Source organism: Maniola jurtina, chromosome 3 (genome assembly GCF_905333055.1).
Source record: "Maniola jurtina chromosome 3, ilManJurt1.1, whole genome shotgun sequence".
NCBI lineage: Eukaryota > Metazoa > Arthropoda > Insecta > Lepidoptera > Nymphalidae > Maniola > Maniola jurtina.
The window spans coordinates 12,587,760-12,614,312 of record NC_060031.1 but is presented as its reverse complement, the minus strand read 5'-3'; the positions used below and the strand labels follow the sequence as shown (position 1 = coordinate 12,614,312).

Genomic DNA, 26,553 nt, shown 5'->3' with positions numbered 1-26,553 from the left:
TTATGCCAATTTCAACCGTATAGCAAAGTAAAGCTAAATTTATGTTGTTATCAAAAGACTTAACTCCATCAGTATGCCAGTATGCGTTGGCCCTAAGTCCCTCTACTTAATGCATCCATTCTGAATTAGCTATAGTACTGTTTGTATGAGGGGTTGTGCATTAGATCCAAATATAAGGTGCTGATAAGAGTTTGGTATAATGACTGACTTTTTTAGCTTTGAAACCAACTAGCTTTGTAGCTAAATTGCACTTGTTTCTTACAATTTATTGATAAAGGATTGTAATTTATTATGATCTCTTTTCCATGCTATCATACCTAATGTCCTGGTGAGTAAAACTGACTGAATTATTTTGTCATATTGTAAATGTGTAAAATCCAGTAATTTCTACTCATGCAGCTTTACATAGCTGCCGTTAGTAGAAATTACAATAATTTTTTCTTTAAAAATGTATATGTTTTTCATAATATTTTGTATAGGATTTTATCAATTTTTCATATTTCAATAATTCTTTTCTTCATGGCTCATAGTAGTTAATAGCGTTTTTTTTTTAATTCCAGATATAAAACCCAGGGTTGCCACTTCAATATATGACAAACTGGATGATCTGGCAATAAATGAGCTGAAGAAGACTAAACTAGGCGGTGAGAATTCCGTGGTCCTTAGTGAGATATACCCCGACTGCTTAAACAGGCTCTCTCCAGATACTACTGATCAGCCGCATGTGCATAGGATACTGATGCTTGCTGATACCAAGGTGAGTGTGGCCTAGTTGCGACAGTTCATATCAGTTTTTTTTTTGTTCTTGACTGCAATCACACCTGGTGGTAAGTGATGATGTAGTCTAAGATGGAAGCAGACTAACCTGGAAGGGGTATGGCAGTTTTCATTAAACCCATACTCAGTTTTCTACATGGCATTGTACCGGAACGCTAAATCGCTTAGCGGTACGTCTTTGCCACCAGACCAGACCAGAAATTTAGAAATTATAAAATTCCAAATCCCTACCGGGAATCGAACCCGGGACCTCCCACTAATAAGATCACAGCCCTTTCCAGTGCCTAGCGCACTGGTAAGGGAGGAGGAGGTTGGAGTTGTTGAACGAAGTTGGTAAATGGATAGGTGACCAACTTGTAGTGATCGACACAGTTGACACCAGATGGCGCTTCTCACACTCGTACAAGATGAACCTATAATGTATACCTGGATTGCTTATTCGTAGTACCTACTTCAAGTAAAATCTACTTATCGCTATCCTACTTCTACTGCCGAGTGACAGCGAGAGATCCATAGAAGCCCATATAAAGAATCCTAACCGCGGTAGTAGTGGCGGTGCAGGACGGAATGGACATACGCTCATTATATCAACTCCGAGCGAGGCGATCTGTTGTTTGGAGTTGATGTAGCGAGCGTATGTCCATAGAAGTCCATATAAAGAATACTTACAGGTCCGAGTCGGGTTGCTGGTAATGAGCTATGACCTTTAAGCAGCCGGTCATGGCTATTATCATACATTTGATAGTAAATAAATCAGTGCCTTCAGTAAAAAGTGTCGAATTTGAATTATTCCCTTTCATTACTAGAGGCACTGAATTAATTGTTGAACTTAAAAGCCGCAATCATGGATTCTTAGGTCAGTTGCATGACAGGCAATTAAAGTTAGGTTATGTTACCGTTAGACTTTGACCGTCTATAAGCACTTTGGCTAATCTGTCTTCATGCCTTCATGATTAAGGATGAATATAGCCGATTTGTGGCAGGAAAACTGTATTTCGTAATATTATAATGATTTATTTGTTTTTTTACAGCACATTCCCACACATTACAAACTTCATGTGATTCGGGATGATCTCAAAAAACCACAAAGTAAACAGGATCAGTTGCTTAGAGAACAAATAGAGCAAGTACTAAGAAGTGAAACGGACGCACAGTCTATGTTGGTGATGGGTAACAATGTGCCCGTGGATGGGACAATCCCTTTGCAGCAGCTGATGCAGCACTGTGACGTCGATATGCAGCGTTTCTGTGAGTTGAACAACAGACAGATAGACAATAGGACTGATAGACATACAACAGAGAGGTATACAGAGAACCAGACAAACAAGACGATAGTGACAACCAGACAGACAGGTAGTCAACCAGCTAGACACAATAAGACAAGCAAACAACCAGCCAGATAGATAACCAACAAGATAACAGTCAGTCAAGTCAGATAGCACGCCGGATAAAACGACTAATACAGACAGACAATCAATCAACCAGCCAGAAAGTCAACAAGACAATCCTATCCCTATTACCAAAGGTTAAGGGGCATGACGGGTCTGCCCGCGAAATTCAAATTTAATTTGGTTTTTTGCAATTTGTAAACTAATACGATAACGTAGACTTATGGCAAAATGCCACGTTGTCGTATTGCGCAAATGGCAATCATCGTCACAGGTTTATATAAAAATCTTTACTTAAAAGGGTCCAGTTTAAGAAATTAGTTTAGTATTGACTAATGTGTGAGTAACTCATGTCAAACTCATTATTTTGACTAATTTCTTAAACTGAATACTTTCAAGTAAAGATTTTTACGTAATCCTGTGAAGATGATATTGCTATTGTCGGAATTAGAATGCCGTAAGCCTACTTTGAAGTATTAGTTTATGAATTGCGAAAAACCAAATTAATTTTTAATTTCGCGGGCAGACCGGTCTCATGTGCACCTTAACTGGAAGACACTACGTCTAGGTATCTGACAACCAACAAGACAGACAGACAACCAAACAAATAGATAGGCAGACAACAGACACATCACTATAGATTAAGACAGAGAGTCAGAATAATAAATAAAATGATCACAAACTCTTAATTCACAGTAACTTCAAGAATATGGACGCAAGCGCTAACATTATGCTCGGCGTCGCGAGACATCTGCGCAGGCGCACCCTCGTCTGCCTGCGCGGTCGCGGTGCAGCGTTACCTCGACACCGCGCTCTACCGCCTGCGATACGGCGACGGCTTCTACACACACACACTGAGGGTCATATCTAATGCATTCACACTGAAGGCCACGACTGATTAAGCGCCGAGCTCATTGAGCATATTGAGCTCTCATCTCTCAAATCAAGCTCAATCCTTGTGGCAATAAGCTTGATTGATAAAGTTACTCAATTTGTAAACTCGGTGACTCAAAATGGTTAACACCCACTGAGATTGTTGACTTTATATCGCGGTGTAAGAACCAGGTGAACGTAACTACGTTTTCGTAAACTTTACAGGAGAGCGAAAAAACTATCTAAAATTGCCTCTTCAGACTTTACCAGCTATTTAAAGAGAAACTATACAATTGACGAAAAAAAAATATATACTGATATATTGGCATACTATTTGAGATTTGTAAAAGTTAAGAATTATTTATTTAATATGTATGCTTACGTCATAGATACAATATTTTTTTTAATTCGGTAGACATACGTTACTGTGGCCCTTAATTTTTTAAACTTCTCTTGTTATCGTAAGGTTATCGTACTGAAATACGTCATTAAATTTGTGAAGCTAATTTTAATTTTGTATTAGTGATGAAATGAATAAAAAAATTAAATAAATCATTCAATGAAAATAATCAATCAATCACAACTTAATCTTTATTTACTGCTGAAAACGTGCAATTTTAATAATAAACATAGTTCAGTTTACATGTTAAAGCCATCCGCATAGAAAAATCTTAATTATCTTCGTCATCATCTGTTCTGAAAATCCTTCATAAAAACTGTGATATTGTGACGGGATGATTTCTAGTCTGCATAAGTCCTGCAAATCTTCATATTTTTCAGCAGAAATGGGTAAAAGTTTATTATATGCATTTTTTAACACAATTTGTTGCACAGGTGCTCTTTTGCCTCGTCTAATAATCTTAATCATTTTAAAATCTTTATCATCCAGGTCATATTTAAAATATATATGTTTATTGTCTTCTTTGCGGTACTGTAGCCATCTTATTTTGAGCCAATTGACAGCATTGCCATCACAATCCACCTTAGCATTCTTAATTAGTGCGGTTTTAAGGTGTTTAATATCTATAAAATCCTTTGTATCAATTTCATAGACGTCATATGGATTTTTTCGGGAAGCTTTTCTGATAATTGTATAGAATTCAGATGGATGAAATATCGGTATATTCTTCTTAGCCAGTTCAATAGTCGCGTGGATGTTATCTGTTTCCATTTGACTATGCCCAGGTTCAAAATACTTTTGGTTAATCTCTGGTATATTGAAAGCTTCAACACAGTACAGTAATAGAGCTGAAATATATACATTACGACATTGACTCGCACAAGTATCGGACATAAATGTAATCGGTTTACCATCAGCTTTGGTTTTCAAATATTTCAATAAGCATGACCCGATTTCGACAGCCCCTTTCCTTCCAATACCTTCGTGCCAGCAATAACAGAAAACATTACGCTTTTCTGCCTCAAAATCCAACATGGTAAAGTTGTAAATCGCAATTCGGCGTTTGTAATAAATTAGCTTAGAGGATGATGAAGGGCAATTACAAATGGCTTCTTAGTCATATTCAACGAAATGTATATCACCAGATTGGGCTGATATTTTTGCTTCATCACGATGTCGTCGTGCGGTAATTTTTCTTTCTAAATGCCTTTCATACTCTTCTTTTTGCATCTCTTTTTCTTCTGCGTTCAAATGTTGAAAAGTAAAACATTTGTCACATATATCTTTCCGTTGTTTATAGAAACCTATATTAAAAATTATACGATAGTAAGCTATGTCAACGGGTTCTCTTTGCTCTTCAGAATATTTAATTTTATAAAGCTCATACATCTTGGTTACATTCAGATCTTGATGTAAAAACTCTTTTTTTGTATCTTTTCGCGCATAGTGGGCAGGCATTCGGGGAAAAGATTTTATATGATCTCGTATGAATTGCTTAGTATCTGCCGATTTTTTATTGTGAGGTTCATGTTTGCCCCGTTTATCGATTTGAACAACATTAGTTTCAGTCAGTTTTTTGAAACAAAATCTTACGAATGTTTCTGAGATACTCAAAGTTGCTAAAAAGAATTTTTGACATACATTTTCTCTTTCTGTTGCTCCCTTTTTTTTTTCAAAAAATATCATCAATTTTTAGCTGCCATACTAACGTAAGTTTTTATTTTTCAATGGACTATAATAATTATCAAAGAAAATAGTACCGCCAGAGTAACGTGTATCGTATTACGTCGCTTTGGTCATTAACTTAAATTATTTATTTTACAAAAATGTTCGGGCCAATAGAACGTAAATAGATAAACGTTGTTTTGGCTTTTTAAACTTAGCGTCAAACACAATTTTGTAACACCCAAAACAACGTAAAAGCTTTTGCGTTGATATGGTTCTATGATATTGTGAAACAAACAATATTTCTACGGTTAAAAATATTGTCTTTGCAAATACGTTCCTATAGCCCTAACTGGTTGCAAGATTTTTAAAACTATTTTAGCGGAACTCATGATATGTTTTTTTGGTTCTATTGAAATTTGTTGAAATGCTAATACGTTTTATTGGAATTTGTGAAATATTGACTATATCGTTACGTCGTTTTGGCAGTTCATAAAGGACCACATTGTGACCCGATTTATGAAAAAAAACGATTTTTGATTTTTTTGTAGTTACGTTCATCTGGTTCTTACACCGCGATATGGGACAACAGAGAGAGATGGGACGTAAGAGAGAGAGAGCGCTACTCCTAGCTAGTAACTTTCCGCGGTTGGAGTATAAATAATTATTGTTACTTATATCTTTCGGGTCAATTATTTGTGAGTTGTGAATATAAGAACCTTCACGTAGAAGGTTGTTTTCAATGTTATGTTTTTGCCGATTTTCGGTCTCAATATTAACACAAATCTAACACCTTTCACAGACGACCGAAAATCGGCAAATGATCGGGGAAAGACGATCGGAAAATCGGAGAAAGATGTTAGATTTGTGTTAATATTAAATAACCAAGTATTATGATTATAGTGATAAAAAGTTGACAAATAATAACTAATTATAAGTGCCTTTAGTTTAAGTCTTCCAAAGTGGCCTTCGCCATCCATTTTCCTATTTTGAGTGAAAAAATTGATATTATTTTCATGATATTATTATTAGTCTTGTAATCAATAATATTTTTGTTACTATCGTAAAATTGTATACAATTATTGTTACTTAGAATAGAATACATAATAAACAGTTGCTTTTTCAATGTGGAGTAACGTTGTAAACAATAAAAAAATCCTTTCTAAGTTATAGATTGAAATTACTTTGTCAAACTTATGTCCGTTTTCAGTATTGAATCTATCTGTACGTTTTTATTTGTCCAAAATTGTACAAATAACAAAGTTACTAATTAACATAATATTTACAGATTAAAGGTAGATTGAATATTGAATACAGACGTTAAAAAGTGAAGTATTTTTTTTTCTTTCTAAGGGCGTTTGTGCATTCATTCGCATTCGGTTCGTATTTATTTATGTACCTAAGCAAGAAAACGGAGATCTATTGTTTTGCTTACCTAGAACACTCGAATACTTACGAGCCGAATACGAATTAGTGCACAAACGCCCTAAGTCACTGACTTACGGCTAAAATTAATAATTATTCAATCTATCCGTAATCTATCAATAAGTTAAAGTTACTTAGGGCCGATTTTTCAATCGTCAAATAACTTTTATCTACAGAAAAAATTTGACGTTTTGACAGACTTTCTATCGAATAAATATCTAAACCTCTTTATGATAAAAGTTATTTGACGATTGAAAAATCGGCCCTTAGCTATTTGTTAAAAAAAAGACACAATTTTACAACGTTGCTAGGAAACTTATCGAGAGATTAAAGATTAGATTTTATTATTTATTAATTTCGACTGTTACAAAATAAAAGTTATAGTTAGTTAAGATTACTTTGAAAACGTCTTTTGTGACTATTCGAATGGTTGATTTTATGTTATTTTGATTGGTATTAAATAAAGCACAATCGAGTCTTCCCCTTGTTATATTTATTATGCGTTTGAACTAAGAAAACCATCGCCGTATCTAAAATATAAACTTATCTAAATTTGACATTTCATTATTCTGTTAATTTATTGCGTGATTTTTGGTATAAATTAAAAAAAAACACGGTGGTACGAATTTTAAAAGAATGTAAGCAACGACTCTTTAATATAAGTTTATTGTGTTTGTATGCAAGTTGGTGTTACGAAGTACTTTCCTTGTCGACGGTCTTCAGATTCAGATTCAGATTTATTTATTTGCTTTCATATTATTTATTTCAGATTTATTTATTATTATTTACATTAATTGATGGTGGGTGCTTAAAGCTAAAAGTTAAATACATGAGACCCTGTCAGGGCATGGCAAATACAATTTTAGGTACAGTAAAATGGTTAATATTAAAGATACAATAAGAATAGGATTAAAATTACCATTACTAGATATTAAATATTATTCATTTGTATTCTTATATATTATTATATTATGAGAATGTCGACTAGAATGTTAAAGCAAGATTAGTACAAAATAAAGATATGGTCAAAGTATAGTAGTATTAAATAATTGCTGTCATGGTCTGATTAAGTCTCTGTCAATAGAATAAAATATTTAAAATAGTTACTGTATGAAATAGTTACTGATCTTCTCAATTGAAATGCATAGTACCTACCTATTTCTTCCTTATTGTTATTATTAGTTTTCTGCAGCGTTATTATTATTTTTGTGTCTAGTTTTTGATAGGTTTACCTTGAGGTTTACGTGAAAATTAATGTTTTTTTATTGTTTAGTTTTTCGGCTGATTAATAAAAATAAAAGTTTTGCGTAAATCTCTAAGTTTGTGAATCATTGTAAATTATAAGGGAATTACTCTTTATGTTAAAAATTATTTTAGTTGTAAGTGCCTTAATAAAACTTAAGTTTGTAAATTATTTTCTGTTTCATTTAAATACCTAACTACCTTATAATATTTTACTAGCTGATCCAGCACCGCTCGGGTGGAAAAACCTACTTCACAATAGGTATGTGTATTTTTTAAAGTCAAAATAGCGAGAAAACGACCAGGCAGGTCACCTGAACCAACGTGATTACCGCCGCCTGTGTATGTCGCATGAACATTTGCACCACCAGAGGAACTATTAGCAAAAGGTACATTGCTATCTTTTAAAAAAAATCTGGTTTATAAGGGCGCCCATTTAATGAAGCGGGGCGGAGCGGAGCTGTGTTCAACAGACCAATCCCAATACTCTGCTTCAGTGGACACTTCACCCTTACGCGTGCAACAAAGAAACTTATCGAAGTGAAGCTGCGCGCTTATCATTCCATCATTCAGCACACCGACCGGTGCACCGCCAGGGAGGTCGCCTAACGCAAACAGAGTCACAGGCAAAAGCTAGTACTTATCAGAAAAAGCTTTCATTGCAAGTAGGTCGCCTCGGGCAGTCCCGTTTCACACCTACATTTACTTTCTTGTAATTGGTCGGTTAATCGGCGTATTCGTGATTAAAAGAAGGTTAATTTTCGTTGACCGAAATAAAAACCTGCTATGCAAATAGGAGAGTCGGATTAGCATTTCACTCTGTAAACATACTTACCTAGTGCCTTCTTATTAAGGTCAAACATATTCCAGTTTAATAAACTACAGATTACAGACTACACTAAAAAGCCGTGGTAGCTTAGTGGTTAACGCGTCCGCCTTCTATTTGAGAAGTCGAGGATTCGATCCCGGGCACGCATTCCTAACTTTTCGAAGTTATGTGCGTTAAAAAAATATCATATTTGGCTTTAGCAGTGAAGGAAAACATCGTGAGAAAAAATGTATGCCTGAGAGTTATCCATAATGTTCTCAAAGGTGAAGTCTATTTACAAATCCACTATATGGCCAAACCCTTCTCTTACTGAGAGCCGGCGATGGGTTGATCATGGCTATGAGGAACCTACAGATTTATTTAGGTATATCCAGCTGTACTTAATACCAATTGGCTTGACGTGTAGCGATGGCAAGAGACCTGATGGCATGACGTTCCTTACATTCCTTGGAGGATGGGCAGGTCACTTGTTCACGGCATCGCATCTTCCTGCATCTCATATTCAGGCGACAGGAGTGCATTGTGATTTTAAAGTTAACGACGTCCTTGGCGCTGTAATGTGCGCCGGGATTTTATAATGGGGAGGTCCCGGGTTCAATTCCCAGCAGAAACAATTCGGGAATGTAAAATATGTAAGTAATTTCTAAATTGTCTCCTACCAAGGAGGCTTTGGTCGTGGCTAAATCAAACCAAATGACAGATTACAAGCGAGACGTTCTGATACGACGCCTCATCGCCCGCATAGAAAACTATAAGAGGTCAATGAAACTGCTATGCCACTTCCAAGTTAGCCTGGTTTTATCTAAGACTGCATCGTCACTTGTCACCAGGTGAAATCGCAGTTAAGCCGACAATCCGGTACTAAACCGTGTAGAAGCGATATCTAAGGGATAGGTATGATTTTAAGAGTTTGTTCTGTATTCTGAGGGTTTTAATAAAATTGCCATTCCCGCTTCCAAGTTAGCCCATTTCCATTTAAAATCAACTGCATCCTCATCTTATCCACAGGTGAAATCGCAGTCAAGGAGTAACTTAACATCAAATAAAAAGTTGAAAACTAAAACCCAACTGCGATCGTCTTAATAAACGCTGAAATATTGTAGTAAAATTGTTTTTCTGTCGCTTGGTAGATTGTTGTAGTACATTTATATTTATGAACTCAGAATTTTCTCCTCTTTCATTTGACACCCCACTCGATACAATAGCAAAAAAAAATTTTTGGAGAGCCCAACTTTCTTTCATGTAACATCCGTTTGGTCAATTTTACTCGTATAAAATGTAGCCTATGTCACCCGGACCCTAATAATGAATCGATAGACATCTCATTCATCAAAATTGGCTCAATAGTTTAGGCACTACGGTGAAACACACACACACATAAATACAAACTTACGTACATACATAGACTGCTAAAATCATAACCCTTTTGCCTTTGCCGTAGTCGGGTAAAAAAGAGCAGTCCTAAGTTATTTGAGACATCCTATCTTTCGATCTACGAGTGGACAAGCAAACCGAAGCATTAAAACCGTTTAGGTGCCGTTTACCGTTGGCATAGTGCAGTACAGTTATCGACGGAGATCGCAGGCGCATCGCAACAGGTTGGTTTACTTCACTTCCAGATCTGTGCCAAACTCTACTTATTTAACTATTTTTAGTAGATATCCTCCAAAAAGCCGTGATGACCTAGTGGTTAAGACGTCCGCCTCCTACTTGAGAGCTAGGGGTTCGATCCTAGTCACGCACTTCTTTTTCGGAGTTATATGCATTTAAGCAATTAAATATTACTTGGTTTACCTAACGGTGAAGGAAAATATCGTGAGCAAAGCTGCATGCCTCAACGTGTTCAAAGTCACCGCCAAAAATTTCGTAGGACCTAGGGTTTTAGTCAAAAACAGAAGTTTTTCTAAATTCCCGTGTTTTTAGCCATAATTTATGAACCATTTTTAGATACAGGACGGCAGCATAGATTTAAGGATGTTCCTGAACCCACTACGATACAAATGTACATAGTTATTTGTTGCAATTTAGACTGTGTGTCAAATTATGTACATTAGTGACGGAGCTTAGGTCGAGATTTTTGCATGGGTTTCTGGCTTCGTCGAATAATGTTTAGGCATTAGATACAAGGTAAATTATGATTTTTTCACTACAATGTAGGTATGGATCTAGGTACATGGTTATACCTCCTGAGTTTCATATAATCACAGAATTATTATAGTAAGTAGGTACTGAAGAGATACTTGGAAAAAGCTAAGAAAATTTTAATGGCTTCCTTCGCTACTGCGGCAATGAAAACTGTTCCTGGTCCATGAACATATAACGGCCTACATAGCGTATCAATTCCAGTTTTGCTTGACTGGGTGGTAAGGTAAGATCGAAGCCGTCTCACGTCTGTACCGCTATCTCGGCGAATAAATAAAAGATGCAGCCCGCTGTGCTTACAAAGACGGCCCCGCTAGCGTAAGCTCAGTGTGACTCCAACATACTAACGCGATGGTCAATTACAAATGTGTGGTCGCCGTGCTTGTAGCACTGGCGGCTGTGGCCTTCGCCGCGCCGGCTCCTGATTGCACCGAAAAGCATTACGATCAAAGGCAGAATGGTACTGAGAACTATAGACTAAACATCGACGGCGTAGTCATCGCCGTGGCCCCAGCTGAAACTCTCCTTGACGCCGCTTCAGAATTCAGTGATTTATTCGACATTTCTGATATCGATGACTTGTTAAAACCGCCCAGTTCGTCCAGTTCATCCAGTTCGTCTAGCTCATCTAGTTCGGACTCGAGTACCAAACCAGAAGTAAGCAGCGATGCCAAGCCTGATTCGGAGAAGCCCGCCGAAGCCCCACTAAGCGATGTTAGTCTCAGCCCTGAAGCTAAGCCCCAGAGAAAGGACGCGTCTGCAGGAAAACCAGGAAAGCAAGAGAAAATTCAAAGGTAATCTATCTTCAATGATATAGTTACTTACCTATGTTATACTTTAAAACTTTAGAAATTAGACTTTTAATCGATTATATAAAAAATGATAAAAAAGATCTTTGTTTAATACTAAGTAGTTATTGAAATAAGTTTTATATTTGAATCAAACTTTTATAACAACCAATCGCTTGGCCTAGTTTGGTTACATAGAAGGAGTGCGAAAAACAATGCCACGAATAAATTTAGAAATGCAAAGTCATCATGCAAGTTCAGAATTGTTATCTTAAAAACAAATATTAGCATGATAAAACCTTCCTCAATATTTTAAATGTGAGAGTCGATAAGATATTTACCTACCTATCTTAATAGTTGTCAGAACATTGCGAATTAAGATAACTTATCTATTTACCTTTTGGCTTTTCCGTTACTTATCAATAAACGTTAAAATCATATCTAAATAAATCTTTGCCACCTTAGAATAACCACACTGGGTTTGCCTTATTTTATCAACTGACTCAAAGTCTAATTACATGAAGTTGTCTCTAGACCAGACCAATTAAAAGTCTCTACTTATCTCTTCTCTACTTTTCTACTAGGCTGTAAAACCATAGGCATTCGTTTGTTTATGTTCGTGCGTACACCACGCATATAAACCGGTAAATATTGATCAAACTTTCGCTGTCCAGAATCATGTCCCTATCGAGATTTAAAAAGTCGTTCCAATAGAACTTTATACCTACAATATGACCTGAAATTCACGCTGGGGAACAGAGGGCAAAAGCTTACCTTTTGATACGAGCCCAGCTAATTTAGATCCATCTAGGTACTTTTTGAAATCGTTTATAATTAAAAATACTTTATTCTTCTTTCCAGACTGAAGAATCGCCTCGCGCATGTTTTGATACCCTTGTTAAGAAAGACACGCCATCATTGAAGAATAAATTCTACTAAGATAAAGCATTAAGCACCCTCTTTCTGGTGCAGTCGAGTAACAAATTAGGCCATAATGTAGCCACGAGTGAGTGATATTGCAAAATGCATTTATTTTTATTTATTTCTAGTTTTAATTAGTTACTTACTTATTTTTAAGTCGTATGATTGTATGTAAATTGTTTCGTTGAAAATAAAAGATAATTTTTATTGAAAAATCCCTAAAAAGATATGTTTTGTTTTATTTTTCTTTAAATTATTATCTGTGAAAATATGTCCTTAGTAGGTACTCTGTACTTACCTAAGTGGAAGATCGTAGGTATCCTAAGCTTGTGGTCAACAACTTTTTCTTCATGAACGTTCTATAAGCTCATGTTTTATTTACTTATAAGTATATAACTAAGTACCTAGGTAGTAGGTAGGTACCTACCGGTCCCTGAATAGCTATAAAATCGCATATAGGTCAGATTTGTCGATGAAAACTAATGAGTTCTAATACCTGATTAACAGGTGGGATATTTTATTCAGAAAGTAATAATACAGATTTTCACAAATGTTAAAAATACTTAAATATAAAAATTATAAAACAAAAATATCATCCAAATCACTGTAACGAGGCAGGGTGCCCAGAACGCTGGCTGCGTTACCTCGTTGAATGGCCAGACTAATATGCTGACCAAGGTAACTGCCAGATTAACAGGTTAGAAATAAGTTAAAAATTAATGAAGCTAAAAATCGATACTTATTTGAGATTGAGAACTCTGCTCAAAAGCTCTGCGTCCGATTTGTGGTCGATGCTGCTCAGGCAAAGTCGAATTTTCCCATCTTGGGGACAACGTAGCAGATAACTAAAAGGATACCTACTAATCTAAAATTGGAACTAGGAAGTTCAGCCTTCAAGAAACTTTACGGTGATGGTCGATTTTGCTCAGGCAAAGTCGTATTTTCCTATCATGACTATATTCCTCTTTCCCCTCCAACTAAGCGTAAAGTTTGTGCAAGGAGTGGGTCTCACTCAGTGGTGGGGTTGTCGGGGGAGTAGTTCAATGGGTAGGGTTTGAATCGCCGGGCCTTTGGGAATTTAGTCCGTTTCGTTAAGAGGCATTATGATAAAGAAAAGTAGAGCACCTTTTAATTATGTGCACTTCAAATTCACACTGTACTTCGGATTAGATTAATCTATGTAGGGTACCTACCTACTGATAATATGTAAGTTTGTTCGTAATCGATAAACTCTGCAACTACTGGACTAATATTGTGATAATTCTTTCTTTATTAGAAAGCTACTTTACTCAGAAGTAACACAGGCTATAAAACTCAGTTTCATGGGTCATTTAATTGTAGCATAATATGGAAAAAATCAGTTTTTAAATCGATCGGAATTATGGTCTTGAAGTACTTACGAGCAAGTAAGTGGTTTTTCATGCAACAAGAGAATGCAATGTCATAAAAATCATAGTCTTACTACAACATAATATTAGTTAGTACGGTACTGACCTAAAACTACTTACCATAGGGTTAGAGTTAACCCGCACTGCGAATAAAAATCGCGCGAATTTTTTTTCGCAATTCTGACACTTGCAATCATATGGAGCGCACTTGCGATATAAAATTCGCACGGGAAAAACAATCTGTGATTTTATATACACGCGGTGCTATTTTATTTTATTCGCGCGAATATTTTGTGCAGTAGGGAGTTAGCAATTAGTTGTATAGCGCTTACCGCATTCGCAGTGCGTGCAGGTGAAAAGATAATAAAAATCGCTGTGCGGGCTTGGCCTTAGACAATGATTAGACCTCTTACCTACTCGTGCACTAAATACAAATTATTAAATACTAGCTGATACCCGCGACTTCGTTCGCGTGGATGTAGGTTTTTTAAAATTCCCGTGGGAACTCTTTGATTTTCCGGGATAAAAAGTAGCCTATGTGCTAATCCAGGGTATAATCTATCTTCATTCTTTTCAGCCCAATCCGTTCAGTAGTTTTTGCGTGAAGGAGTAACAAACATACACACACACACACACACACACACACACACACATACAAACTTTCTCCTTTATAATATTATAAGTGTGATAATGTTCCCACAAGTCTATAATTACAGCTACTAGGTAGGTACATAGCCTGTTAAATTCTTTGATTGATTTCTTGTACGATGGTAAGGATCCCTTCGTGTGCGAGTCTGACTGGTGGTGGTTTTATTTTAAAATTTATAGATTAAATGACCTGCTTGGCAAGCGATGATGCGGCCTAAGGTGAAGCGCGCTTGCCTAGAAAAGTAGAGGAACTCTCACAAATCGGACTTATAAATTATTAACTTTTCCTTATATATATAAGGAAAAGCTGACTGACGGACTGACTGACTGACTGATCTATCAATGCACAGTTCAAATGCTGGACTTATTATGGAATTATTATATCGTAGACAATATAGACATCCGCTAAGAAAGGAATTTTAAAATTCATTCCCTAAGTAGCTCTCTTAGGGAATGAATGATCGGGGTTTGGAAATTAACTATGTAGTCCACACGGACGAAGACGCGGGCTTAATCTAGTAGAATATGAAACGATAGAAGCCATTGCAAATTGCAATAACGGTTCTAGATATCTTATTAGCAAAAACAGTACTTTATAATACAAAATTTATAATTTCTTCCCGTCACAAGATCGATTGACCGCTAATACCGACACTTAGCTGTAACTAGGTAGATACAAGATCAGATACAGGTAAGTAACGGTACTGAATACTTTAGGATTGGATGCTTAGATAACTGCACTGCTGCGTATAATTTGTCTATCGATAATTGACTTCGCGCCAACTTCTCTATACTCCAAGAACTCGGCGTTAAACAACGTCTTACGGCGTTAGTACAGAGTCGCATACTAAAGTTCTTCGGACATGTCTCCCGGCGTGAGAGTGACTCCGTTAAGCATCTAGTGGTGCAAGGCAAGGTGGAGGATACCAGAGGGCGAGGAAGGTCGCCTACACGATGCACCGACCAAAGTCCCGTGCACGAGTGTACCAGACTATCGGCCAGCAGGGAGAAGTGGCGAATGCTCGTGAAACGTATAACATCTGCCCCCAAAAACGTCACTTCATGATGACCATGACCGCTCTGCCAAGAGTGTTACGACGAAGCAGAAGAAGAATTACTGACTTTAAACTATCTGCTTTCTTAAATGAAAATACACCACTAAAACTCTCATAAATACACACAAAATTCCTACACGTCATTATCTACTTCTTTTTAATTTAATTTAGAGTAGGTAGGAACTCGAGGAAATGCCGCACAGATTGGCATGTAGCTTTTATGATTTTATAGAAGACTATCTGATGACCGCAACTTCGTCCACATGGATAACGTAGTTAGGTAATTTTTAAAAAAATCCGTGGGAAATTTTTGATTTTCTGGGATAAAAAATAGCCTATGTCCGTTTCCGAAATGCAAGATAAAATCGTCTTCTCACTTTAATCAGCTAAGTCATGATCATTTAAATTTTCAAACCTGCCTACTGAACCAGGCTCTCCTCATATTTTGGCCATTGTCATTGGCAGACTTCACACACCCTTGTGAACATTATGAAGAACCCACATGTATGCTGGTTTTCTCATTATGTTTTCCTTCACCGCTAAAGAAAGTGATATTTTATTTCTTCATAGACACTTACCTAACTCCGAAAAATTAGACGGGGTCGGATCGACCACCGAAACATAACCAAATAAGAGCTCAATGTTTTAACAAGTAGGCGTATCACAGCTAAGTACTGAGTAGATAATATTGTGCTATACTATCTCTACAGTCAACTTACCAACTTCTCTCGCGAATGAATTGTGCGCGTGCGCTGACAGTTTGTAGGAAACTCGGTTATCGTATCGATAACCTGCGGTTACAGTCAGAGGTGACCAACTGATGACTGAATCAATGAGATATCGCGACATGACATCCTGTTAAAAACTGGGAGGTACAATTTTTTTGTCAATTACCATTAATTAATTTTATTATTAGCCAAAGACTTTGATTTTTTAGAGGTTGTAGCTATAAGTACTTGAAATAAAACCTCAAAGGCTTTAAATCAGTAAGGTTAATTATTTAGGGCGTCATTATTAAAAATTCATGAAATTATTGATTCAAATTATTTTTGTACCACTACATTGGAACTAATTACATATATATATTTTTTCCGGTATATACAAATTTCCCTCAATTTATGATAGAAGTGTACAAAATTTTTTTCATGACTGTGCCCATGAAGAAAATATTAGGTTCTAGATTCTCAAAACTTTCTATCATTAATCCTTCGAGATAGTGAGGTTTTAAACGGAAACTATTAAAATCTAATTGTGCATAAAATATGAAAGCTTATTTGCAAAAGCAAAAAGAGATATTTTTACTGTGTCAATCGTGAAAGTTAAGATCTCGATATAGACCAGTTTTTGGGTTAAAAATTTTAGGTCTTGAGGTCTTAACCTTTAAGAAACAAAATGCTATAGGTCTGTGGTTTTAGGTAACTTCACAAATAGGTAACTAGGTTCCTATAGCTAATGCCTAGTAGGTAATCAGCATACGTTTCAATGCGACTCACGCGACACTTAGCTACGAGTATGTTGATGGTACGCTCAGAAACCTTCTCGCAAGTTCAACTTACAAAGTTTCGACTCAATTGGATGAGTTTATTGTATCGAACAGACAGACAAACAGACTATCATTAATTAACATTTACATATACTGAGATAACAAACATGCGATCTACGATCATCCTACTCATTTTTAACCCCCGACCCAAAAAGAGGGGTGTTATAAGTTTGACGTGTGTATCTGTGTGTCTGTGTATCTGTGTATCTGTGTATCTGTCTGTGGCATCGTAGCGCCTAAACGAATGAACCGATTTTTAATCAAATCAGGTCATCTCGAGGACTTTATAGTAAGTATTTATTTTTACCTTCTTGAGATATCTACCTACATTGCCCAATACTAACAGGTAAACAATCCATGCAAAGGTGACACATGCGATGATACCGGCTCACAATAACAATAAATATTATTGCGGCTCTACATTCTGCGCTCTTGCGGTCAGCAATCGCCAATCAGTAGCGAACATTGTAGCAAAGTATCACGCGTGCCATACAGGGCTGGCAAAAGAAGGAAATAACTATGGTACAGCGTCTGGGACCCGGGCACCCCGGGCCTTAGAGGCCTCGTGTTTACTGTTTGATACTCGTACGGTAAAAAAATCGCTTGCTATGCTCGCGCTTCTGCAGTATCAACACACGAGTAGATACTTATGTGGTATCAACTTAGAAACTAAATACAAAAGTAACCATGCTGTTTAGAATGTAGTTTCCTCCTGCTCTACTAACTATTCTGAAAAATAGTAAAAATTCGGGCTCGCTACGCTTTCGAATTTTTCCTCGAGTATAGTTTTCAGACCGGTACCTGAACCTGACCGGACCGGACAGTATATGTGTTCAGACCGGTTCGATTTTTTTTAATTAGGAGGGCCACACTTGGTAATTTCGTTCTGGGCCCCAAAAAGTCCTGTCGCCGGCCCTGGCGCCGTATGTAAAATCAACAGCGAGATCGTGTCGCTTAAACCGTTACAGTGCTCTCGATTTATCCGGCGACTGGTTCGCGGGTTCTTGGTAAAAGCAGAGCGAGAGTTGGCTGCGCGCAGTCACCGAGCACAGGGTGTAACCGACGCACGCACCATGCTCCTCATCTTCGTATGCATGTTGGCCGCGGTCGCCGCCGCACCGACCTACGACCGGAGGCAGGATGGAGGTTTCAACGTACAAGCCGATGTCTCGAACATACTATTCGTTGTTGCTTTACCAAAAAAAATACCCATGAGTCTACTCAGTGCTCTTTTGAGGAACTCGAAGAGGAGTGGAGAGGAGTCGATCGCTCAGGACAGGGCTGATGTCTCAAACTCTTTGAATGCGTTTGTGGAACCTAACACACCGTATAGAGTTATAATCGGTACGGAGGGCGAGAAGGTTGTGGAAGCTGATGGTGGTGATGCGATCGTCATCGCCGGCCGGCGGCGCTTGGAGGCCGAGCCTAACGAGGAGATGAAGCTTATTGGCGCGACGGAGCAGTGTGGACCCGAGCGGACGCGAGACCCGGTCACCCTCACGTGTAAATCTATCAACGACCTTCGCATTGCCAAACCAGATAGTACACCTGAAGTAATTCCAGTGCCAACGTAATTAATAGAGGGTATTACTGTTTGTAGAATTTAAGCTATTTATTTTGCTAGACAAAACTTTTGACTATACGAATAGGTTAAGATTTTTTTTATTTAAATAAAGTTTATTTATTTTAATGATGTGAATTAATTAATTTTATCAAGATGGTGCTCATGTTTTAAATCTGCTAAAATTAGTTTTGATTGTCGTTCCTAATCTACTTTGGTATATTCCTAGTTACATACATGTTAATTTAGGATACAAATTGCCATCGCCGGCCCACTAATGAGCTCGGGTCTCCTCTCAGAATGAGGAGGGCTTAGGCTATAGTCCGCCACACTGGCCCAGTGCGGACTAGCAGACTTCACACATATTTGAGAACATTATGGACAACTTCCAGGCATGCAGGTTTCCTTACAATGTTTTCCCTACCGCTAAAGCAAGTGATGTTTACCTAAAAGTTAGGGGTACGTACCCGGGATCGAACCCCCGACCTTCCAAATAGGATTCGGATTCCTTAACCGCTGGGCTGTCACGGCTATTTAGGATAAAAATTACTTAATAAATATAGGATAAAAATACTTAAATTATTATTTACTTAAATTTTTAGGGCCCCGTTGACAGTTGGCACCCTTCGGGTAAAAATGACCCACCAAAAACATTTCATGTAAAAAAGTGGCCAAGACTCACAAGTTCATAATGTTTTCACTGTTAAAAAGTTATGAGATCTCTAGTAGAGCCAAGCCCCTAGCTGAGCTTAGATTTGTGCTGGCCATGGGAGCTATCCCAAGTCCAAAGTATATAGCTTTTAAATGCTCTTGACTATATCACATTTATAACAATAAATAACAAATAACTCTACTTACAAGCTCTGATTCTACAAACCCTATATCTTGGTTAAAAAAGTACGTCTTGGCCGTTTACAGTTCGTGGATTTTTTATCTGAAATGACATTTAAGCCCAGAATAGCTTCTGCGACCATCACGAAGTACAATACAAATTAGTGATTGTCGAACAAACTATTCCTTTGGCCTTAAAATATGTTATGTCATGTAATAGTTTTACGAACATTAAACGGCCAAGCCGTACTTTTTTAACCAAGATTTAGGGTTTGTAGAATCAGAGCTTGTAAGTAGAGTTATTTGTTATTTATTGTTATAAATGTGATATAGTCAAGAGAATTTAAAAGCTATTTACTTTGGACTTGGGATAGCTCCCATGGCCAGCACAAATCTAAGCTCAGCTAGGGGCTTTGCTCTACTAGAGATCTCATAACTTTTTAACAGTGAAAACATTATGAACTTGTGAGTCTTGGCCACTTTTTTACATGAAATGTTTTTGGTGGGATTTCATTTCTTTTTGGCATGTGCCCTAGATTTTTTTTGGATATATTTCTTGTAGGTAAATCATTTTCATGGCCCACTCTCTATCGTTACCTCTTTTTTTAAAAGCTTTTATTTAACTTGCAATTTACTCGTATGTAACTATGTTTGTTCGGGTGGAATCTTGCAACTCAATTTTGAAGCAGATATACCAAATTTCAGTCTTTTAGGACTTCAGGAAACACAGATAGTTGGCACGTTTGATAAATCTGCCACGGATATCTTATCCTGAAAACTTTAGTATTCGAGCAACAGGTTTTACAGATATGCATCTCATATACAAGGGATGAAGGGGGACTCGATTTCTGAATTTATCTGTTGTTCATATTTCTTGAAATTTCTACTTAATGCCAAATTTCAGTCTTTTAGGACTTCAGAAAGTACCCTAAAATTTTTGACTAGAGGTTTTGAATGTCGATAAATCTGAAACTATAAAAGCTAGACAATTGATACTCAGTGCGTTTAATAAATCTGCCAAGGACATCTTATCCTGAAAATATCAGCATTCTAGCGACAGAATTTACAGATTTGCTTCAACCATACAGAGGCGTAGAGGGGGGAAATTTCCAATTTCTTAATTTTCCTGTAGTTTGTATGCAATTTCTAGTCTACATACCAAATTTCAGTCTTCTAGGACTTCGGGAAGTACCCTAGAATTACAGACTAGAAGTTTGGACTATCAATAAATCTGAAACTATAAAAGCTAGACAATTGATACTCAATGCATTCAATAAATATGCCAAGGACATCTTATCCTAAAAATATCAGCATTCTAGCAACAGAATTTACAGATTTGCTTTTCCCATAAGAGGCGTAGAGGGGGGAAATTTCCAATTTCTTAATTTTTCTGTAGTTTGTATGCAATTTCTAGTCTACATACTAAATTTCAGTCTTCTAGGACTTCGGGAAGTACCTTAGAGGTTTTGAGTAGAGGTTTTGATGATCATCAGTGAGGGACGAAATCGGCGTATTTTAGGTATCAATAAATCTGTAACCATAAAAGCTAGATATTTGATACTTAGTATATTTGGTAAATTTGCTGAGGATACCTTATACTGAAAATTTCAGCTTTCTAGCGTCATCCAGACCGAAGTTATGACGGGTCGAAAATACGGCGAAACACTTCGAGAAAATGGTACGTAGCGCCCCAGCCGCCGTTTGGCTCGTCTTGGCGGGGGCACTGCCGTGCCCCCTGATGTTGGTAAATAGGTAAGCTGAAACGTGGCTGGAACTAATCTTATTTTTAAACGGCACAATTAATTCCTACCCCACACGACTGATAACTGATTACTTGCACTTTCTGCTTGTGCCCTTCCTTTCAGATAAGTTGATAAGTACTTTAATCTAATAAAGATAAAAACAAAATGACAACAACTCCTAACCTACTTACTATAAAATCTTTGCAAAACAAGTTATTAATTTATTTTTTCTTTCGACTGGATACGGCAACGTTGTACCTATCATATTAGGTACTGTTATAAAAACCTTATAAAACTGTTAAAAGTATTCGTGATGGACAAAATAAAAATTAAAGACTTCCCTTACGAGATTGAAACTGTGAATCCGCAGGAAAACCAAGAGCTAATGGAATATTTAAAAGGTAAAATAACTACCTATTGCCGCTGTGACTAAGTTTGTAAGTTATAGTGAAGACGAACCAAAATCGTGATACTTATTACTTACTTATAACTGGACGATTTCTGTACATTAAAGAAAATTTTAATCGGAGGAAACATTATTACCGATATATATACCAAACAGTTTTTTTTTTAATTTTTGTCTGTATTAGACAGTGCAAGTCCTATTAAAGTTCCACGGGGTCAAAGATTATTAGGAGTCCGTGAAACTATGAAATGAAACTACACATTTTTTCGGAAATCTGGCAAACCACAGCCACACCTGACGTTTATGTTTCTAGAACGTGTCTACCAAATTTCGTTGAGATTGATTGGTTCATAATTCATATTCAAATGTAAATCAAACTACAAGTACGTAGGTATGTAAAAAATGCTGGGGAACGCGCTAGGGAAACCAAGTAACTCTACCAAAGCTTCGGGTTAAAAAATCCTAATTTTATTTTTATGGAATTATGTTGACATGGTCCCTAAATTACAAATTCGAAAATCCCAATTATATCTTTATGTTAATCCTTTATTAATTTTGTAGGCTACTCGAGCGACTACATTCGCATTGGGCCAAAGAAATACTTCTTGCCTAGAAGATATTTGGCAAAAGCTGCAAATATTTACAACTTCCCACTGAGTTCACGTGATACTCTCGTTGTTACATTCCCAAAATCAGGTAAGTTAATTATTGTCTTTAGTAAATTAATTAGTTATTGCCTTTATTATATAAATTATTTTAACTGGAATAGAATTTTGCAAATCAACAAATTACTAGCTCGAACCCTTAGTGATTGTTATAATAAAATATTTTAAAAACTTCGTATTTAATTCATATTCGTGTAATGTGTATGTTATAGAGCAAAGTGGAATTGACGGCACATCGGCCTTAACAATCCTCAGGAATGCCAAAACCAAACCTTCGGCTACTGCAGTTTTGGTCCAGTTTCCAAAGCCCAACCCAATTTCATCAATTTTTCTTTCATTAAATTCTTCAGCAGTTCTTAACATTGAATAATAATGTAAAAAAATACTTAAAATATTGTTTTATTTATCCAGACACATAAACAATATTTTTAGTATTTTTTAAATGATTACTTAATGTTTTTAAGTGTTACCTAAATCATCTACCCCATCAACTCCAATCAATTGACCTTATAGACTTGCAAGTCGCTTCATTCAAGACTAAATACTTACCTTATCTCACAATCATACTTTTACAGGAACAACTTTGACTCAGGAACTAGTGTGGTTGTTGGGCAACAATTTAGATTATGAGAAGGCTCAATCAACAAACATCAATGAAAGATTTCCATTTTTGGAGTAAGTTTTTAACGACAATTAAATATGAGTAGTTAAGTACACTAGAAAATTACGACTAATTAAGTATTAGCATTAAAATTAAATGTATTTACTATGTATGCTCGGTTATTTTAGACGATCTCAGTCAATAATATTAACAATGTAGTAATTGCATATACAGTTAGAGCAAAAACTAAATGAGAGTAGCTGAAACTTTACTGTAGTTATACCGTTTTGATCGATATAACGAGCTTTGGCATATGTTAGGCCGTTTTGCTTGGAAATGTATTCAGTATTTAGTGATCGAAATCATGAACTTCGGATTCAATTTTAGTACATTTTTAAGCCGTTTTGCTTGGAAATGAGTTGAGATTTGTGAGTAAACAGTCTGGATTAAAGAATACATTACTCCAGGAGACCGAGAAGTAAGCATTTTCTGGTCGAGTGTGAGTTTCTATAACACGACGCCAGAAAGGCACTCCCGGTCGAGGCATGTATAGTGCTTTTCTAAAAAATGAAACAAGTACATTATTTAAAAAATAACATATTTAGCTAATTCGGCCAACGCAAAAAATATGAACATTACAAGATATTCAAGAAGAAAGATTATTCCAAATTCAAACTTATGATACGAAAGGCTTTGCTTACTTTTCTGGACAGATACTGTCCGAGAAGTTTAACTTTCGAACCAATCTACAGGGTATGAATTAATGTGCACATTTCATATCATTTTTTTAAAAAGTATTATGATTACAAGTGTAACTACTTACACCGTTTTGTCCGCCAGCTCTTTAATGGATATTACATGTTCTATACGACTTCTGTGAATAACTGATGCTAGAGCTCGTATCGTATTTGCAGAATAACGGCCATGTACGACGTAGAATCGCTGCCGTTAACCGAGCATCAGAAGGACCAATTGAGAAAATCTCAATTACCTGTCACAGTTAAGGAATTAGAAGAAATGCCGTCACCGAGATTCATTAAAAGCCATCTGCCGCTGTCGCTACTACCACCGACATTATTGGACACTACGAAGGTTTAAGAAGCTTTGATAAAAATTGCATGTATCGTAATTGCATATGAGCAGAATTGCTCCTTGAGCGGAGCGGTGATAGGCTAGTGATTAAGATGTTAGCCTATAAAAAATTAAGTATTTCTTGGTATAACGGTGAACGAAAATATCGTGAAGAAACCTGCATACCTGAGAATTTTCCATGATGTTTGAAAAGGTGCGTGAAATCTACCAATACGCACAAAAAGTAAGTTTAGAGCGGCGCGGGCGTTGCGGGCGGGTGTGGGAACTGGGAAGGGCGGAAAGAATTTCAAATTTCAGCCAAATCCGTGATCAACAAACATCCAAACATCCACACTTTCACATTTATAATATTAGCAGGACGTCAATTCGGAAATAGCAATTCAGCAGTATATGTGGCCTAGGCTAGGGTTGTAACAGCAATAATCAAAAGTCAGAATTATGCGTTTGTGGTTCCGCCCGCTTAACTTCCACTGCCCGCGCCGCTCGTCACTTTGTTGGCACGCATAGTACGTGCCCGAGATCGAACCGCCGACCTCCGATTAGGAGGTGGACGTAGGATATCACAGCTTATATTTATAGCTTTCATGATAATACAAGTGAAAATAATAATAAAAAATATATTTGTGTTTTTTTCGACAGGTGGTGTACGTTGCACGTGACCCAAGAGACGTAGCTTTCTCTTACTATACATTTTATAAGTTTACGAGGCTTATGTCAAATGACAAAGATTTTGAGACCTTTTGGAAATTATTCATTTCTAATAACAGTAAGATATATTTTCAGTAGATTATACATAATATTATTTAACTAAGTAGATTATTCTATTCCCTTTTTGTTTTCGTTCTTCACTTCATCCGCGTAGGTTATAGGTTTAAGGATCCCGTTAGAATTTCTCAATAGCTACCTATTATAGCATTTTTCGTAGTACAGAAAACATACATGCAAAATTTCAAGTTTAAAGCCATTCCAAAAATTAAAAAATTAAACAGTGTTAGTTCTTTGTACGGTAAGGTACGGTACTTTGTATGGGACGGAACCCTTCGTCTGCGAGTCCAACTCGCACTTGATTGTTTTTTTTTTGTTGTAGTTCTGTGGTCTCCGTACTTTGGACATGTTCTAGAAGCTTGGGAGAAGCGGAATCATCCAAACATGTTATTCTTATTCTATGAGGACATGGTTAAGGTAGGTAGATATAATATTATTTTGCTTTACATTTTTCCTGGAAACTGTATACCTACTTAAATTAAATGTAAAAGTAGGGTATATTTATTACTAGGGAATTTCAACTTCCTTAAAAAAAAATTAATATACCTACCTACTGAATACAATTATTGGATACTTACGAGAATCTAATGTAAAGTAGATAGAAAACGAAATTGAATACCCACGCTGCCAGCATCTTGGGTACAATGCCCCGCTGCGGTTTTAGATTTAATTTAATTTATTTAACTTTTGAATTTGTAGTAAGTATTTTAGTTAAGATAAATTAAAAAATAGTAATAAATGTAAAATTAAAAAAATAAACAATCTATTTTAAACAGCTTTTGTGCCCTACGGATTAATAGGGCTTCCGGGACGATCAAGCGGTTTAGGCACATCCTATAGGTATTAACTTTGTCTAAGTATGTACTACTTCTTATTTTTGCCTTAGCCTTTATCTGCCATTGTTGTGGTAAATAAATTAAAGATGTAAATACAACAAGATATTTAAAAAATAATTGCAATTTCTTCAGGATTTGGTGGGAGCTGTGCGACGTGTGGCGAATTTTTATGAAAAAACACTTTCAGAAGAGCAAATAAACCGACTGGTTGACCACCTGAGTGTCGACAACTTTAAGAAAAACAAGTCCCTTAACATGGAGGATATGAAAGAACTTGGGATATATTCGAACGACGGAGCTTTTATAAGAAAAGGTATAAATTAGTATTAGACAAATAATAGAGATAGATATTATTATAATATTATCCCCCCTAATATTTTCTCCCCTACAAATCGAACTGATTCAGCTATTTTCAAAAAAAAAATATGCTAACATAGAAAAAAATACAATTCACATTAGGAATAATATTGCCTTATCTAACAATATTATTACTGCAGCTTAAAAAAGTATCCCATTTTTTGTAACATTTCATGAATTAACTAAAAACCCGCTATGCAGTTATTTACTGGTCACTTTCGCCCACTTAGTACATTTTTCTTTTCGCACGCTTTAGTTTTTAATTCAGTCACTTAAAATTTTATTTACTTACTAAATTAGATTAATTATTATTTCCCACTTTTATCTATCAGCTCATTTTATTTGTTTCTTGTGTTCCAAAATTATTGTCAGTTATTTTAATTTTTCGTAAACATATTTGATTAAATGATTACTAAAACGACATGCAATAAAATTGTTCCAGGTAAGTCAGGCGGGTGGCGAGATCACTTCGATGCGGAGATGACGGCTCAGGCGGACGAGTGGATCGCGGAACATCTGCGTGACACCGACTTCCGTTTCCCACATTGTTAATTTTAATATGTTAAAATATAAGTAACAATTGTATTATTATTAATAACAGATATAAAATAGA

General features: G+C 36.4%; 4 protein-coding genes across 6 annotated transcripts in view; all 4 read left to right on the top strand.

Annotated features, from left to right (window-relative positions):
* LOC123880951 overlaps window positions 1–7,942 on the top strand; it is a 17,311-nt gene extending 9,369 nt beyond the window's left edge. Inside the window, exons 4-7 of one of the 2 annotated variants that reach the window (XR_006799381.1) lie at window positions 561–757; window positions 1,809–2,025; window positions 2,862–3,147; window positions 5,693–7,942. Coding sequence is in view for 1 of the 2 variants with exons in the window: in XM_045929395.1 (XP_045785351.1) it covers window positions 561–757; window positions 1,809–2,025; window positions 2,862–3,067 (620 nt within the window). In the remaining variant the exon portion in view is untranslated. Of the gene's footprint in view, window positions 1–560; window positions 758–1,808; window positions 2,026–2,861; window positions 3,245–5,692 lie in introns of those variants that run through there. The other variant, XM_045929395.1, reaches the window with a different exon arrangement.
* On the top strand, window positions 2,640–26,553 carry LOC123880949 (luciferin sulfotransferase-like). 2 transcript variants are annotated; one of them, XM_045929392.1, is made up of 10 exons: window positions 2,640–2,644; window positions 6,007–6,016; window positions 21,498–21,622; window positions 22,192–22,320; window positions 22,865–22,964; window positions 23,805–23,982; window positions 24,622–24,748; window positions 25,070–25,164; window positions 25,716–25,896; window positions 26,383–26,553. In XM_045929392.1, coding segments are annotated over exons 1-10 (1,056 nt in total). In that variant the 5' UTR covers window positions 2,640–2,643; the 3' UTR covers window positions 26,493–26,553. The 2 variants fall into 2 exon arrangements, with proteins under 2 accessions (XP_045785348.1, XP_045785349.1); XM_045929393.1 differs by lacking the exons at window positions 2,640–2,644; window positions 6,007–6,016 and adding exons at window positions 14,516–14,520; window positions 14,897–14,900.
* LOC123880959 lies at window positions 10,974–12,452 on the top strand. The gene is made up of 2 exons (XM_045929405.1): window positions 10,974–11,535; window positions 12,391–12,452. The coding sequence occupies exons 1-2, from the start codon at window positions 11,093–11,095 to the stop codon at window positions 12,449–12,451; spliced, it is 504 nt and encodes a 167-aa protein (XP_045785361.1). The 5' UTR covers window positions 10,974–11,092; the 3' UTR covers window position 12,452.
* On the top strand, window positions 18,035–18,774 carry LOC123880961. The gene has a single exon (XM_045929406.1). The coding sequence runs from the start codon at window positions 18,158–18,160 to the stop codon at window positions 18,656–18,658; it is 501 nt and encodes a 166-aa protein (XP_045785362.1). The 5' UTR covers window positions 18,035–18,157; the 3' UTR covers window positions 18,659–18,774.

Coding starts and splice junctions, on each gene's coding strand:
- LOC123880959 (XM_045929405.1), top strand. CDS start 11,093: ATGGTCAATTACAAATGTGTGGTCGCCGTGCTTGTAGCACTGGCGGCT. Junction 11,536..12,390: donor AAGCAAGAGAAAATTCAAAG/GTAATCTATCTT, acceptor TCTTCTTTCCAG/ACTGAAGAATCGCCTCGCGC.
- LOC123880949 (XM_045929392.1), top strand. Junction 22,965..23,804: donor GAAAGATTTCCATTTTTGGA/GTAAGTTTTTAA, acceptor TCGTATTTGCAG/AATAACGGCCATGTACGACG. Junction 25,165..25,715: donor TCTATGAGGACATGGTTAAG/GTAGGTAGATAT, acceptor CAATTTCTTCAG/GATTTGGTGGGAGCTGTGCG.
- LOC123880961 (XM_045929406.1), top strand. CDS start 18,158: ATGCTCCTCATCTTCGTATGCATGTTGGCCGCGGTCGCCGCCGCACCG.